The 16,901-nt window shown below is 41.3% G+C and overlaps 1 protein-coding gene across 6 annotated transcripts in view; it reads left to right on the top strand.

Annotated features, from left to right (window-relative positions):
• Positions 1–16,901, top strand: part of nrxn2b (neurexin 2b) — a 715,289-nt gene that overhangs the window by 79,923 nt on the left and 618,465 nt on the right. For all 6 annotated transcript variants that reach the window (XM_067579159.1, XM_067579157.1, XM_067579160.1 and 3 more), the window contains one exon: positions 13,070–14,474. In XM_067579159.1, coding sequence (XP_067435260.1) covers positions 13,763–14,474 — 712 coding nt within the window. In that variant the 5' untranslated portion in view covers positions 13,070–13,762. The remainder of the gene's footprint in view (positions 1–13,069; positions 14,475–16,901) is intronic.

The following is a 16,901-nucleotide window of genomic DNA, read 5'->3' as shown; positions in this document are numbered from 1 at the left end:
CCTTTTTAGTTGGAAAATGGTTTGAAAGCCCCCTATATTGTAGCCTGGTTATGTTTTTAATGAAACCAGTGCAGTTTGTAAACCTTGCTGAAGGGCAGAGATATATCCAAAGCTGGTATGCTTCTGACTGCAGTTTTTTTGTTACTCATTTATTGAGGCAAACATGCACACACAATTTGTTAGATGTTATCATCGGTTGCATATGTTATTTCCTGTATCATTATTTATATTCTATTTTTCTTTGCTGTATTTATTAATATTTTTAAGTTAGTGACCCCATTTTTCATGGGAATCATTAAAGTTTCATCTTATCACATAGATGCACTCATGCAAACACACGCACATAAACACAAAGTACAACACACACTAATATGTAAGTGTATGGACAAAATACAGATAAAATATAGACGCTCACCTTAAAATGCATAACAACAAAATCCATGAATACATATTAACATTATGAAAATAAATATGTCACATTACAGATGTTGAAATGATTCATTGATTCATTTTTCATAGCTACTAGCATAGAAAAAACACTGACCCTGTCAGGTTCATGATGTTTGCTCACAAAATGATTGCACAGTGATGATTATGTGCTCAGCAATAATGTCACTGGGGAGTTGCTTTGTTTCTTTTTAATATGTAATATTATACTTTCCTTTCCTACATCCCACTTCAACACACTGTTGCACTGTTTCCTTACAGAGCAAATAATTATTCAAAGGCATTATCTTGATTTTGTTTGTATGAGAGAGAAAAATGGAGAAAGTGCATGTTTGTGTGTGTGTGAGAGAGAGACTGTAGGTGTCTGCTGCATTGGCCTGAGAGGTTAAAGGTTCCTCTTTGCATTAGCGAGTGGTCAATGAGTTTATAGACTCAGAATTGTGTGGTATGAGGACAAGGAGGAAAAGCTATAGTCAATTTGAAACACACACATGCAGGCAAGCATACATCACACACAACTGTTCACTGCCAATGCACTTCACAAAACGAACTCCAGCCTCTGTTATGATGCCAAATCAATAGGTTAGCATCGACTTCATCTCAAGATAATGTGATCATCAGCATCTTACATTTCTAAACAAACACACCTGAGACAACATCTATGCCTTCTCCTGTGCGGGCAGATTTTACAAGGTCATAGCCAGTGCATTTTGTATTGATCGACTGAACTACTGTCTTTTAGCTTTTCCACTTGGTTTCAGTAGTAAATCCTGAGGCACTGAGTGGTTTCAATTGGCCTCAGAGGCAGCTGGTGTAATATTATTTTATTCCAGGGGTCATAATTTATCCTGTCTGTAATATCCCCACTGAGGCTGTTGGGAGAAGGATGCAGTTTGTCTTGCAAGTTCAGGTCGGATGCTTAAAGAATTCCTCCTGCATTTCTGGGCTTTTTTCAGAAAGACAGTGAGCATTAACCGTTCTTACATAATCTGATCCTTTATTCTCAACTGCAGCCCCCCCCAATCCAGCCTGTGTCTCCTCTCTTCTCTCCTCTGCCTAACCTACTTCTGCCCAGAGGCTTGCAAATGTGTGTGCATTCTGTCCCCTTTTTGACAGCTCTCCGTGTGTGTCTCTGTGTCTATATGTGTATGTGCACACACAAAGCTGTGTGTCACCTTATATCTTTTCAAACCAAATTCTTGCCACTTTTTTGTTCTGAGTCACAAAGCGGCACCGCATGCCTGTGCATGTTCCCGCTCCCTCAGATTTAGAGCTGAACTAAAGCAGACCTGAATCAATGTTTTCAGAGTAACTTCAGTTCAATTTTTCATCAGTTATTCTTCGTTACTTCTTCTTTCCTCCTCAAAAGAGGAGAGAGAGCTGATGAGAGAGACGGACTTGATACTGAGGACTACATGTGAGAGGAGCTGGGTGAGAGGTCTTTTGTAAGACACTGCTTTCAACCATATTGCCCAGATCAATATGCCACCAAAGGAAGTGTGCTGAGTGAATTGAGAGGCCAATAATGAGCTCAGCGAGTCTACAAGGTCTGTGAAATTAAACACATTGCTCACCTGCTGCAGATATCACTGGGCCTTGACTCTTAGTAATCATATCGGCGCCCGAACGTCAATGGAAATCGCTAAGCTGGAACGTTGAGTAGAATATCCAGGCCCCAGTTTATTGCTTCTGTCGGTCCCCAGGTCTCCAGTGTGCTTGTGTTTCTTTTGATTTCTCTGAAATGTTTGTAACAATACGACTCTACATCAGCCTTAGCTGGGATATTGAAATGTCAATTCCATTTATAAATCTGCGGTTGTGGTGATATCCTCTCAAATATATAAAACATATCCTCTCTTTGAGAGTTTGTGTCATCACACGCTGAGTTTACGAGCTGTGAGGTCTAAAAGCCAATAAACATTAAAGAGGCTAGTTATAACTGCAGGTTTACTTCTAATAAGATTTGTTGCTAATGGTATTTTTATGATGGCTGCAGTCGATAGAATCTTAACCAACAAAATGTATTAAACTTTCCAACTTCATTATTCCCCATTGATACTTCCTTGCCTGAATTAAACATTTGGTATTCTATCAAACTGAGTAAAAATTTATCAGCATTATTTGTGTGAATAGGCATTTAAGATCCTTTTGAACCAAACTTCCATTAGTGATGAGTGTCAAAAACTCAGAAAGCCTATTTAGTCTGTGTTTTTATAGTGGTTACATTATAGGACTTTCTCACAGCTTTTAGCCTTTTATCTCCAGTTCTATTCACCAGCCCCTTTCACTCAAAAAAAAAAAAAAAAGTGCTATGTTAGACAGGCGCACAGGTGGCTTATGGGAAAATTGGAGCTCAGAGAGGTTGGAAGGTTGGCTTCTTAAAATATAGGGCAGCCTCCCTAATAAGGTGCAAATATCAGGCCTGTGGCATGAGCGAAGCAAATTGCTTTTTGACAGTATATTTAAGATGGTAATCGACTGTCATTTACCACAGCCAATTCGCTCTGAATTGCTACGTGTGCCTCAGTGTCCCTCCCACTCCTACTCTATCTCACTTCCTTTTCTTTCTATCTGCTGTCCCTCTCATTTTTCCTGTCTGATTCTTCCATAATTCATTGGTGGCGACCCCCCAGCCACACACCCCCCACTTCACAAAGCACAGTAATGCACATAATAGATGAAATTCAGTATTATATTCATAAATCCCGCACTTGCTCTGGGCTTAAGGAGAATGTTATTTGACAGAGTGGCAGCTTCTGTGGCTCCGTTTTAGAGGACATGAACAAGCAGCAACATGTATAAAGGTACACAATAAACCACACTATATTTGTGTGGCTGTGTGCACATAGAATATGTGTGTGTGTCAGAGCATTTAAACCAGTGGTTTTGTTGACTGAAAACATACTGACATCAAATAGTTAAATTAAAATTGATAAATGAAAAAAGTGAAGCTATAATAACCCAGGTGTACTAACATCCTTCCCTTCCCACAGTTTTTAATCCCTTAGCTCACCAACTTCTATTGTTATTGCTGTTGGGCTCATGAAAAAATAATAGCAATGCTTGTGTTCCTTCAAGGCTGTCCCTGTACTTGCTGCCCTCTTACAGGCTGGTTGGCTGCTGCTGAAATGCTTCTTGTCATTGGCCACTCAGGAACTAGAAATTGCATCTAATTGCACCTGCCACTGCCCCAATTAATATGGAGGAGAAATGGGACGGTTGCCACCATATACAACCGCTAATGGCCCCTTTTTTGTTGGTGTAATTTTCTAGAAGCAATCTCAAGCTGTAGCATAATGCCTTTGAAATGCATACACAATTTCAGGCTCATGTAGGCGAAGATGTAGACAAGATGCATCCTGGTCTCAGAAATGTTTGACAAATGAGCTTGACACAGAGGTGTAATAGCAAATATCTTTACCTGTTGACTCAATGACTCAGACTCGGTTCCTAATTGATGTGTGGAAGTTTTCAAATTCAAGTTGAAATTTACTTTTTAACAAGCTTATCTTAACCACAGTTGTACTTTGTACATAAATATAACTTGTAGCTGACCATTTCACATAATTTGGTTAACAAAATAATCTATTTTCTCACATAAGGTTTTGTGGGGGAGGTATTGAATATTTACATCATGTCCATGAGGTATTAAGTGTGATAATTTGCACTAATTTCTCAACATCTGTAAGCTTAGAAGAGAGACAGTTAGAAGTATATATGTATCTTTTTTACACTCCTGGCTTTGTTACACCACCCTCAACAAATGTTATCTTGTTTTTCAGATGATCATGAATACTTATTCTATACTATAACTCAGCACAAATAATTTATTCAGAATCAAGCTTTCTAAATCATTACAAATTACAAAACCTGAAGAGGCACTATCTTCCTTTGAATAAATAAATTCTTACTTTCCTCTTTGTAGTGCAGTGAAACTCATCCTTAGATTAACAGAGGTTTGGTATTTCACGAAGTTGTCTCCTTTGACAATTATGAAGCCCAGTGTACAACATGTGACTGCTGCTGAAAGAGTGTCCTTTTTCCACCCTTTACTTAACAATGGCTATAGAAAAGGCCCAGTGGCTATATTGACAGCATGGTGTTTTCTTCCTAAAATAGACACAATACCTTTGTCAACACCACACTATCAGTTCTCGCTCCCAACACTAAGGCTCCGACAGGTCTTTGTTTCTTACCAAGATGGTTCTCTCTTGTCTGATGGGGAGAAGATGAAGGAAGGAAAGAATGTGCATGTATGTGTTTGTGTGAATGGATAGGAGTTGGAAGACATCAAGCAAGCAGGCATCTGCAGAAGCACTGTCTGGCAAGATGACTGTGGAGCGAGTTCTCCTTTTTTTCCCCCTTCTCTCCTCTTCTTGCTCTCCCAAGCCTTACTTTTTTCTTTCTATTGCCTTCCAACCTTCTCTGTCTTTCCTATGTCCTGTCTCACTCTATAACCCCCTCCCTCCCCCCCTCTCTCTCTCCATTTCTTTTCTCCCAGATAAGGCCAGTAGAGCTGCAGGCTGCTGGGCTGGTTAATTGGAACGGGGAGAGTCTCGAGGCCTGGCCAGTGAGCCTTGTGCTTCTACCAAAACATCTCTAGGCACCAAGACAGCCACACGCATGCCAGTGGGCACACACACACACACACACACACACAAGCACACACAAACTTAATCGGCCACATTTCCACACGCCCACAGCAAACATTTTACATTTCACGCATGCAAAGCAACTTAGAACGGGTGAACAGGTAGGAGTTCAGTATCTTACTCAAGGAAAATTGCAGAGGAAGCATTTACATAACTTACATATATATGAACTTGTATGCCGTAAACATACTGTCGGTGTCCAGGGCTGCCTTTAATTGCATTCACATATGCATCACCTTTGGTACTGATTGGTCCTTCTATATGTGCATATGTGCCATACACGAACATACATGCACAAACATACGAAATTAACCCCTCCAGGCATTAAAGTACAGCTATTTCACCCTCTTCACTGCAGTGGTGCAAACTGATATTAATCTGGGACAGCTATCACCCCCACACAACAGTGATAACATGACAGGGCTTAACCCAGGGCGCAAACAAACCGCCAGTTCATTCTGCTTTAGCATTAAGTCAGATTCATTTGAATTTAAACTTGCAACACTGGCTGTACCTGTTGTCCACAAGCACTTCTGAAAGGTTGGAAATAGCTGGAACAGTGGGACACAGTGGGATGGTGATTGATGGCAGGGTGAACCGAGAGAGGGAGTTAAAGAGAGAGGGAGTGTGAGGAGGGAGGGGCGTGATGGGAAATGAGAGGCATTATGAGGAGGTTAGTGTCAAACAGGGAGGAAAAAGGAGGATGGAAGGACAAGTGAAAGAGGTATTTAGAGCTTGGATGAGCAGGCAGCCATACGCTAATGTTACAGTATGTGTGCAAAAACTCTGTCAGTCTTTCTGTCTCACACCATGATTGGTACATTAAACTGCAGTATGATGAGGCTGGCTGATGGCACGCAGATCTAATGGAGCTGTTGTGTGGAAGATGACGTGCATGTGAGTGCGTGTGATAATACATGTCAGTGTGATTTTGCCTCAAGTAGCATGGCATGCTAAGTGTCACTGATGTCATCTTTCTGTTTTTTTTTCTTCATTTATGTCCCTCATGCTCAGTTTCCTTCTGCTCCCCTCTCTCTACTGTTGTCGGCCATTTTGTTTCGATCAGGGATGTAATAATGCGACTTGCTAACACCGATTGGTGTGCTTCCTCTGGTCTCTGTTGTCACAGGCCTACATGATGTAGTATGTGTATCTTTTCCATTTCTGTCATTTATGTGTTCTTGTTTTTGGTGTGAGACTATCAGCACTGCCATCACAAAGGCTGCTGTGTCTTGTGTCTGTAATTCATCTCTGACTAGTCAGACTAATGGAAAACAATCTTTACCACACATTGTGCCCTTAAAAAGCCTTCATTATTGCCAGCCAGCATTTACTGATTGACTTGATAAAGTGTCTAAAACAAGCAGCAAAATAGATGCATGTGTTTATCTTTCACTACATCCCTTTTTATACAGTTCCCAAACTTAACCTGTATGATTGCCCTGTTTTTCAGCCTGATCTTACAGAAATATGTGAAATGACCATGACCTCTTTAACATACATTATTTTAACAAATCACTTGCCACTACTAAGTAATGTGGTGTTAAGAGGTTGTCATTTCACGTATTTCTGTGAGATCAGGATGCTCTTTTTCACCCTCACAACATTTCAGCTTGCAGAGCAAATTCATTTACTCCCCATGATTCACCCTGTCAAGGTGTCGTGGCAAAAGGAGCAACAAGGAGTCCCGCTAAAGTCATTATTAATCTGGCTGTTACAGAGCTAACAGCAAGGCTAAAGCCCTTGATCTGTTTCATTAGCATCTCCTCATCAGGGCTAAATGCAGTTAGCACTAACAGCCAGAGCTAGTCACTAGTGGCTTACAGCTGATGGGGCTGATCAAAGGCAATAGTCTGATGTAGAATAAAGGCCCACTCACCTCTGTGTTAGCTCACACGCTCCACATGACTGGAGGACTGTGTCATGGAGCTTGGCTTTCGTAATACTCATTAGTATATTTTGTTCCCCACCCAGCTTTAAGGTGCTCAGTCTCCTTCATTTCCTCTTTGAAATGCAGGTTTGTTCTTTTTTACAATATCTGTTCTCTGTAATTCCTCCTTCCTTCAATCCCTGAATATAAACCTGTCTCTCCAGTCTAGAGCTGCATTCCAGCGATGTCAGACAGTCAGAAATGTGGATTTTCTAGTTAGAAAGATGCACTACAACAGCCCTCCAGAATGAAACTCATACATGATTTCTCAATCCAGAAAACTGACATGACATCAACATTGTTGCAAAGACTGCAAACAACAATATTCCCTTTCTGAAAATGTGTAGGCTATAATTTTTACTTTTGCACTTCATGACCTAATATCAAATTACCTGTCAGAGATTACCCTATACATTGAATTTTAATGGTGAAATTGCACTTAAAGCTACTGACATTTTTGCTAATAAGCAAGTGCATGCCAAATTGCATTGATTTAACAGGACACATGGGGAATAATTTGATAAAAGAAAGAAAATTTTGCAGTCTTTTGTATTTGCTCCCTGGTTTTGCTAAGATTTTCTATTGAAACACACACGTTTGATTTACTGCTTTCTTGGAATTGTCTGACTTCCAAATCATCCCTCTTATCTCTTCTCCCCATCCCACTCTGTATTCTTGATAATCAAAATGTCTTGGCACTTCTCTTTCTATGTTTCTCTGTGCTACCCACTCTAACACCACTCCTTTTCAAAAAAAAAAAAAAAAAAAAAAAAAAAAAAAAAAAAAAAAAATCCTTGTTCTCTATCTTGACCAGGAATATTAAAAGTGGCTCAGCGTGCCTCTCTGGTTAATTAGAGCACAGCAGCGGCAGCGGCAGCCTCATGCTGACGGATGGTACACTGCTGAGCTTCTCACAGGCCAGGATTAATGTCTCCTGCCTGACAAGGATATGGTGTGTGTGTGTGTGTGTGTGTGTGTGTGTGTCTCTGTCTCTGCTTGTTTGCATGTGGAAACTGTGTGTATAATGCATATATGCGTAGGTGTATTTGTGCATAGAAAAACTATTTGTGTGTGTAAATATTTGTGTGGGCTACACCTGTATTATGCTTTTTCTAGATTATTGTGCTGTATAAATATTTCATACGCTTCAGCCATTTTTATTGCACCTGAAAAGTGATTGTGTCATATTCACAATTATAAATAAGGTTGTTGTCCATTAGAAGGAAAAAAAACAAAAATGCACAACACTGAACTATGTTGCACTGGTAGGCAGTGAAGTATTCAAAGCAGACTTCATCTGATTGAGCATAGTGTTTGCGGAAGAAGGAAGATGAATACCTGGCACAGCTTCACACAACAGGTGTAGTCTGGTCAGTGGGGAATCTGAGGACTTGGGGCCAAGGCGGAGCTCTGCAAGAGATGGATTAAACACCAAAACACACATTCATGCCAAGGCATACTGTAAATGTGTGTGCACATACTGAAACTCATGCTTTCACAACAAAAACAAATTCAACAAGAACAAATTCCCCAAAACGGATCCAACCACATACAAGCAAGCATACACACATTTTTAAAGCTACATTCACACTACAAACCTTCATGGCCACTTTTACATTGTTGGCTAAATACTATATGTTTTAAGGGTGTTTGCTTTTACTCTAGGATGTAAACCACATACAATATAGTATCATGGCAGTTCACAAGTGCTTAAAAGAGAAGCATACATGAAGTGAAAACACAAAAACAACCTCACCAACTTCTGTTTAGATTTCAGTTTCTTTCCATTATTGTGTGGTCTCTGCGCTAATGCTGGCTTAGCTTAACTGCTGTGGGCAGGAAAATCATGACAACTGGCTCAAATCAATGATTTAACATTATTATAACAATTTATTTTCATGCAAGTATTATTATTGAACCCTTCCAATTAGTGCATTCAGATAAGTACAGAAAATTTTCTGAAGTATTTTATTGACAGATTTGAAAACATCCCATCTTTGTCTCGAGTGATGGAGAAAAATAATAAATGGGACTGTTTCCACTGCAATGTGGATGTAGCCAAAGACTCTTAAAGAGTTGGAGCAGAATTTATGTCAAGATCTTGCCAACATTCCCCATGGGATGATGTGTGAGGAAATGGGTTGGTGGGGGCTCACATGACCATGCAGTTGTCCTGAGGGTTGCAGAGGTTCACTTTGACAAGAAGTCAGGTTGGGGTGTATGAGGCTGGGTACAGATTCAGTCAAGCTGCCTGGCTATGCTACAGCTTAGCCAAGCGCTGTGAGTGAGAGAGCTGTTTTAGTTTCCTTGAGAAAAGACTCAAGGCTGATGGATGTCATGCTAACAGTTAGGAAAAAGTTTTTGGACTGAAACTGCACTGAAGCTGGATCGTACATGTCATTTGTAAAACAATACTGCGGTCAAATGCTGTAGAGGGGACATTGTTGACTGTAACTTTGTCAAAAATCATAATCCCAAATGCAGGCATAAAGATAGACGCACACAAACTTGCGCTTCCAGATGAACACTGCACTGTCACACAAGGACAGTTGGTCAGTTGAATGCAGACAGCTGCACACGCAACTAGAATCAATCACAACCACACACACTTACACACACAGCTCAACCCTCAGAGCTCTAGTTATCTCCTGAGGCTTGTTATGTTTCCTCAGTGTCCTTGGGATTTAATGGTACCATCAGGCGAGCCCGCCAATACTCCTAAATAAATAGCAACACAATGCATAGAGGATACACTGAAACTCAACATAGTGAAACTTCATAGACAGTACTGTGAAAGACACTGCTTCGTTCGGTAGCCTTAGAGTCCCCAACCAGACAGAAATAACTCAATGAATATTCAATTTGGCTAGGGAATATTCCAAATCTATTTACCCATTAGGGACACAGATGTGGTTAAAAGAATGGTTGATTAAACAAGTGTAAGCTCTCAAATTGTTCACAAAATGCAATTCTTTTGGTCCCAAAGTGTTCAGGGGTTTTATCATGTTTTTGTTGATGTTCATAATTGCCATTATGAACAATGTAATGATTTGTGTGTGTGTGTGTGTGTGTGTGTGTGAGGTGAGGTGGGGGGGGGTTGCATGCATGTTAAACAGTAGGCTTTCTGTTCATGATGTAGTATATGTCTGCAAATTAGTGGGAAGCGTATTTGCTTCTGCATAATCAGATGTACATGTATTCCTTCCAGTGTACATTTAAAGTACAATATACCCATCCAGATGTGCATCTAAGAATGCCTCTTATCTCTGAAGAGGACCTGTTTCTTCTCACAACTGCTGTTGATGAATCCTGTGAATCATGCTGGATCATTTGCAGTACCGCATGTATCTGCAATGCTAGTGTGTGTGTAAACGAGAGAAGAACGTGTGCAAACATGCAGATTGGGTTCTGTCACTCAGAGACCAAAATAACCCAGCCCCGGTTTTATCACTCCTAGAGGCATGTTGTGCCTGCCACAGATTAGAAGACATTTTGTCTGACAGTGTCTCACATTTAACAATCTGACATACAGTAAGGCTGAATTCACACCAAATCAGGCATTGCGACAAAAATGCCAGTCCTCTCATTCATTTGAATGGGGGTAGTCTGTTTAGGCTACGAGAGCGGAGGCTGCAGGGGTGCCGCAGTGGCCTGCGGCAAGAAAGTTGAACCATAATCAATTAATGGAGAAATGCAACCTGACGTCACGCTGCCGTGGCCAATCACAGCTGACAATCAGACTGATCAGAGCTGTTCAACCCTGCCATGAGGGAAGACAAAAACGTTACTAAGAAGAGGGGAGGACATTTCTCTTTGTTTGATAACGTAAAGTAAAGATAACGTAAAGTTAGACTTTGCTGACGGCTTCCCGACTCATTTTTAAAAAGATGAGAGAAAAAGAGACAGAGCTAAAGTGAGCTTAGAGAGAGAGATTGATCAGCAGTGTTCGAATGAGCTAGAGAGTTAATGAAGAGGGCTAGCAGTCGTAGTTACAAAGCTGGTGAAAGAGAGGAGTAAAATGTTATTTTCTGACCGTTTCACAGTGGTTACAAACAAACAAGCCCACACCCCCACCCACACCCCGCACCTCCACACAACACTGCAGAGGTGTGCTACAATGCCTGATTTGATGTGAATTCAGTCTAAGTCATGTGTTCTTAGTGCCCGATGTGTACACATAAGATTTTGTGAATAGTTGGAATCATGAAGCATAATACAAAGGACTGTAGCCCTACTTTTTCTGTCAGAAACTGAAAAACTGTAGTTCAGGAGACCATACATTCAACATAGACAGCAGATCACATACACAGAGGATTTAGGATGGTAGCTTGTAGGAAAACCACAAAATGGATAAGATACGTCCCAGAGTCTTTTTTTTTTGCACTCTCAGTACATCTGTGGTCATGCACTTCACCTGGTACAAAACAGACAGATAAACTGCCATCTGTACCTTGTTACCACCAATGCTCTGATATCCACCAAAGTGAGCACACTTTGACACTGTAAGATTTAAAATTAAGTGTTTATAATTAAAACCCTTTCATAATATGGTAAACTTTGAATTTAGTTGGAACGTTCAAGATGGCTGGATTAAATGCTATGACAGGATTAAGCAGCAAATAACCACAATTTTACCCTTTTTGTTGCAACAGTATGTCGCCTTTTAGGTATGGTCTCATTTGTATTGATCTTTAGTTGTGACATACATTGACATGTATGAGGATGTTAGTTTAAAATTTTTTAATCTTTTTTGTGTGTGTTGTATTTTGGAACAACACAGCACCCATTTTTTTCTGTCAGTCATCTAAGCTAATTTTCTCCACACCTACACCACTTAGATGTCAAGCATAATGTGTTCTGTGCTTCCCATTTTGAAAATGGGACCCTATGAGTTCCATCTGGAGGCAGCATTACTTTCTCTTGCTTGCCAATATGAACATCACCCAGAGAAAAATAGCCCCAATATTATTTGTGTTCTACCCTCTTCTATTTCTCACAGGTCCGTCTGTCCCCTCTGTCCGCCCTCCTCTTTCTCCATCGATGTTAAGCCTCGCCCCTCTGAGATCATAATTATGCATCCTTCTCTGTCTCTCTCTCTCTCTCTCTCTCTCTCTCTCTCTCTCTCTCTCTCTCTCTCTCCCTCATTCTCTCTCTCCCTCATTCTCTCTCTCTCCTCCGCCCCCTCCTGTATCTCTCCCCCCTCCCCGTATCTCTCTCACTGTCCCTCCCTCCCTCCCTTGCTTTCTTGTAAACTAGCGTCATCACTGTTGTCACTATGAAACCAGGGAGGATAGCATAAGGGAGCATGAGCAGGGGTGAGCCTAGCTTTAATTGTGGACTGTGGTGGAAATTAAATCTCACTCAAGAAATAATGGCTGGGGATTAGGCTGAGCCCCAGGGTCAAGACCAGCTATTCAGATAGCTATTGACTCTGCAGCACTCCACTCTGAAATGCATTTGATTTAATGATGTGTGTGTTTGCATATGCATGTCCATAGCATGTGTGTGCCACAGAGAAAGGGTGTGATTTATTAAATATACTCTTACTGATTGGCCAAAAAGTGTGTGCAGATGACAGCTCTCCTCAGTGCAAGAGAAACCATTATGTTCAGTTTCAGTACACTGCTTGACATATCTATTAACATGACTGCGAGAGATCAAATGAAATAAGACATATATATTGCTCAGGTCCCTCTGGGAAGTATGGAGTCATGCAAAATTCACAAAGCTTATTTATTGCTGGGCTCTAGACAAACTTTTTTTGCTTTCAACTGAGAAGAGCATAGGAATTTTTATATATAGTACATGGTGTCTAAAACTGCAGAGGAAAGCAAACTACCGGCGAAGCAGATGAAAGATAGGGGGGAAAAAAAAGCATTTAAAAAAAATGTTCTAAGGCTATCAACAGAGTAATTGCTGATTACATAATTTTTGGATATATTTGTGTGTAGACTTTCCCTGTTTTGTATAGTTGTGATGAAATGCATTGAAACATATTTGCATGTAATTTATGGTTGTTGTTTTTGTGTGTTTCCTCCAGATCCCCACCTCCCACTATAATGATGGGACCCATACCTACCTAAAGTCCTGTGGTCAGTAGGTTTCAGGAGAAGAATGGGTTTACACTGAAACCATGACTGCATCTCATGCTCCAGCAGACACCAGCAAGTTCTGACACCCATCTCCTCTGGGCTCTCTTTCCATTTTGCTAATTTTATTCTGGCTGCACCCCCCTTAAAGAAAGATCAAGATCGGATAACTCTTCCCCAAAGCTTTTGGTGGCAGCTGAAATTTCTTGGAAATTACACTGAGATCTGGATTCTAGAGACGAAGATTCTATTTTCAGTCCAGGATAGACCAAGAGGCTTTTGAAGAAACGGCTGTGTTGAAATTATCATATTCCCCCCTCTTATACTCTACCCCATTCTTCATTCTTTCCTCAAAGTCCCAGAGGCACCAACTGATGGAGAGACGAAGGAGAGAGTCAGGATAAGGACAAGAATTAGAGCATCAGAGAGATAAGGAAAAATTCTGCTGATTCATTAGGAAAATTGGAGTAGTGCCCTTGCAAGGATTACTTCACCCAGTGAGCTGCATATCTTAGTTCAGAGATATATAAAAATTATTGTTTACATTTGAAATCTGTTAGCCACCGCAAAGCTAGGCCCTACCTCTGTGGTTAATTTAGACCTATAAGGCATCAAATAGAGAAGGGGAAACAGGAACTTTGAGGATGACAAGGGGGTTAAGATTCCTGTGTTGGCCCCTGTGGCCTCTGGCCCTCCTCAGCCTGCTCACTACTGTGAGGATGCTGGAATTCGGTGGGGCACCCGGTCAGTGGGCACGCTACGGACGCTGGGAAGCTGGATCAGTGGGTGAGCTGAGCTTTAGCCTCAAGACCAACATCAGCAAAGCCTTGGTACTCTACCTGGATGATGGTGGCAACTGTGACTTCTTGGAGCTGCTGATTGCTGGTGGGCGCCTCCAGCTGCGCTTTGCCATCCACTGTGCCGAGCCCGCCACTTTACACATGGAGACACGGGTGAATGATGACCGCTGGCACATGGTCTTGCTCACCCGCAACTTCCGTGAGACCCTTCTGATGGTGGATGGGGAGACTAAAGTGGCTGAGGTCAAGTCGAAGAGGAAGGAGATGGCAGTGGTCAGTGATCTGTTTGTGGGCGGGATCCCGCCTGATGTGCGTCTCTCTGCGCTGACATCCAGCACAGTGAAGTATGAGCCACCCTTCCAGGGCTTGATCTCCAATCTGAAGGTGGGGGAGATGCCTCCTACTTTGCTAAATAGCCAGGGCATCCAGAGTGACCTGGAGTACCTCTGCACCAAACAGAATCCGTGCTTCAATGGAGGGTTTTGCTCTATTCAGTATGGAGAGGTTCACTGTGACTGCACCCACACCCGCTTCAAGGGGAAGTACTGCAAGGAAGGTAAGGAACCAACATACTCTACCTACTCTATGCTTTTTTTCAGTGCATTAATTCTGTGCACTACAAGTGGCTAGCAGAGTGTGCTCCCCCTTGGCATGATAACGATAACTCTGTTTGCTTGGTTACTGAAAATCACTGTTATGCCATGAGATGTTGCAGATTTGGCCCTTACCTTTGGTGGGTTTATCACTTCGTAGCAACTTGGTCTCTTTGAGGATAGGATGAGTTGTACAGTTCTGATGTGTATAAGTTATACTAAAATAGTCTTTTTCTTCACCTTTTTTCTTAAGTCTCTTGAAGAGAGGTCACAAGTGACTCATTTCTTTGGTGTGAGGCAGCAAGTAATATCTAGCTCAGTAAGATGTGTTCTAGTAGGGTTTAGAACCCAATGAGGGCTGAGAGGAAGGAGGGTGACGTGCTTTCTGAAAAGGCTACTGGCAAGCATTTTCAGTCAATCATACAATGTTTTTAAGAAGTTTCTTTTCTTTTAAGATTGAGTTGTTGAAAAAGCATTTGGGATTATGTGAGTCATACAAGATTTTTAGACATGGCACAGGTGCTACATTGGATTTGGCTGAGAATTTTTTTTTTTTTGAAAACAATACTTAACATCAAAGGTGCTGAATATCTGAACAGAGTATTTCAAATGCAAAATCACACACTGTAGGTCTGCTTTTCAACTGGCTTTCTTTCCTTCTTTCTATTTCATTCCTTCTCTATGTCTCTTCTTTTTTCTTTCCAAGCCTATTGTCTCTGGCGTGCACCCTGCTCCTGCCTTCATTTGCTCTTGGGATGTGCTCCTGTGCTGTCAGCTCATGTCAAACTGTGTTCTGTTTTAAACCTCTGGCTCCCTCTTTCACTGACACATCCCATTTCCATATCTATAGTTTTTCCCTCTCCTTCACGTTCATCCATCTCTCTGTTTCTCTTCGTCCCGCAGCATTTCCTTCACCCGCCTCCTACCTTCTCCTCTCAAGGCTATCTGGGCTTTCCATCTCTCTTCACCTCCCTCCCTCTCTGTCTCTCCCGAGTTCACTCCCTTACTCCACTTATCTCTCTTTCACCTTTACCCGCTGTCAGCACTTCCTACTCCTGCCTCCCCTCCTCCTGCACTTATCTCCCTCCTCTCTTTAACTTTCGTTCTGTCTGCATCTCCACACCTTGCTTGTGAATTCACATTCCCTATGCAGCCATCAGAAATTGCTTGCTCTGTCTAGATCATTTGTAATAGGGGAAAAGCACTTCAACCTACATTATCTCCAGTTTTTTGCTGTTACAATATATACTATTAATATTGCAACACAACCTTCACAATAATCAATAGACTGAGTAGCGCCTACCTTGTCCTGTGTGATGAAATGACTTGTAATTACTGAATCTTCAAAAGGTAGATAACTAATTTGCCAGCAGTTATGTACCAATTGTTTGAAGTCTTGCATTTTTGTGGCACTCACAGATAAGCTTTGACAGCGCTGAAAAAAATTAACCCAAACAAAATATTTTGTTCAAATTTTTGTTAGAGTATTGCTTTTGAAAGATCTGAAGTAATAAGAATAAAATCAGCATACAACCACAATTTAGATCAAAGCTTTTAAGTTGTTTTGATGTAGAAAGTCTAGAACAGTCTTTAGTAGCTCAAGAAGCTGTATTGTTTCGTCTTTTGCTCTCCGAAGGAGCCAAACAGAGGCAGAATCCTTCATTTCTTGCAGATGAGTTATTGCCGTTTAGAGACTCTGTAGCACAGCAAATGATGTCACTGCTGGACAGCCATGTATGTCTGTCTGTCTCCATCTCTCTTCCTGTCTCCCTCTCATATTTTACAGTTCCTTTTTAATTCTTGAAGCCCTTTCTCCTCCTCTCTCTCTGTGTGCTCTGTGTCAGATTGCTGTGTGGTTGCTGCAAGCAGATACTGCTGCTTGGCTCTTGGCTAAATTGAGAGCAGAATACCAATGCAGTGCTACAGTGACTGCAGGAAACATTTGTCCTTTTGAAATGAAGAGAGAGAGAGAAAGATAGAGGTTGAGTGAGGGAATGAGATGGAGGTAAGGAGGAGAGAAACAGAACAAGAGGAAAGAGGGGAGAGAGCAATGGCTGATCAGTAGTGAGAAATGGAGAGGAGCGCAAGAATGAGAAAGACAGCATGAAGATATTCATTTGCTCAGTGTTAATTTATTTTCAGAGATGTTCTTTGGTTTGAGGATTGTAAATTGGGTCATTATGGCTGACTGCCAGTGCAGTGGTATATTTATTCCTTTTATCTAACACGTGGATGAGAATGTAAAGGTCTCTCTCTCTTTTAGTTGGTTTTAAGACACTCCAGATGTCTGTACTACTAACAAATCCATGTCTCGCTGTGTTAATTCTGTGGTGAAGGGGCCATGGCAAGGGAAAGCTTATGTTTAAAGGGCTGCTGCCTGCTCACTTCAG

This window comes from Thunnus thynnus, chromosome 22 (assembly GCF_963924715.1).
Source record: "Thunnus thynnus chromosome 22, fThuThy2.1, whole genome shotgun sequence".
Classification (NCBI taxonomy): domain Eukaryota; kingdom Metazoa; phylum Chordata; class Actinopteri; order Scombriformes; family Scombridae; genus Thunnus; species Thunnus thynnus.
Note: the sequence above shows the minus strand (reverse complement) of the source record. Positions and strands in the feature narration are given on the sequence as shown.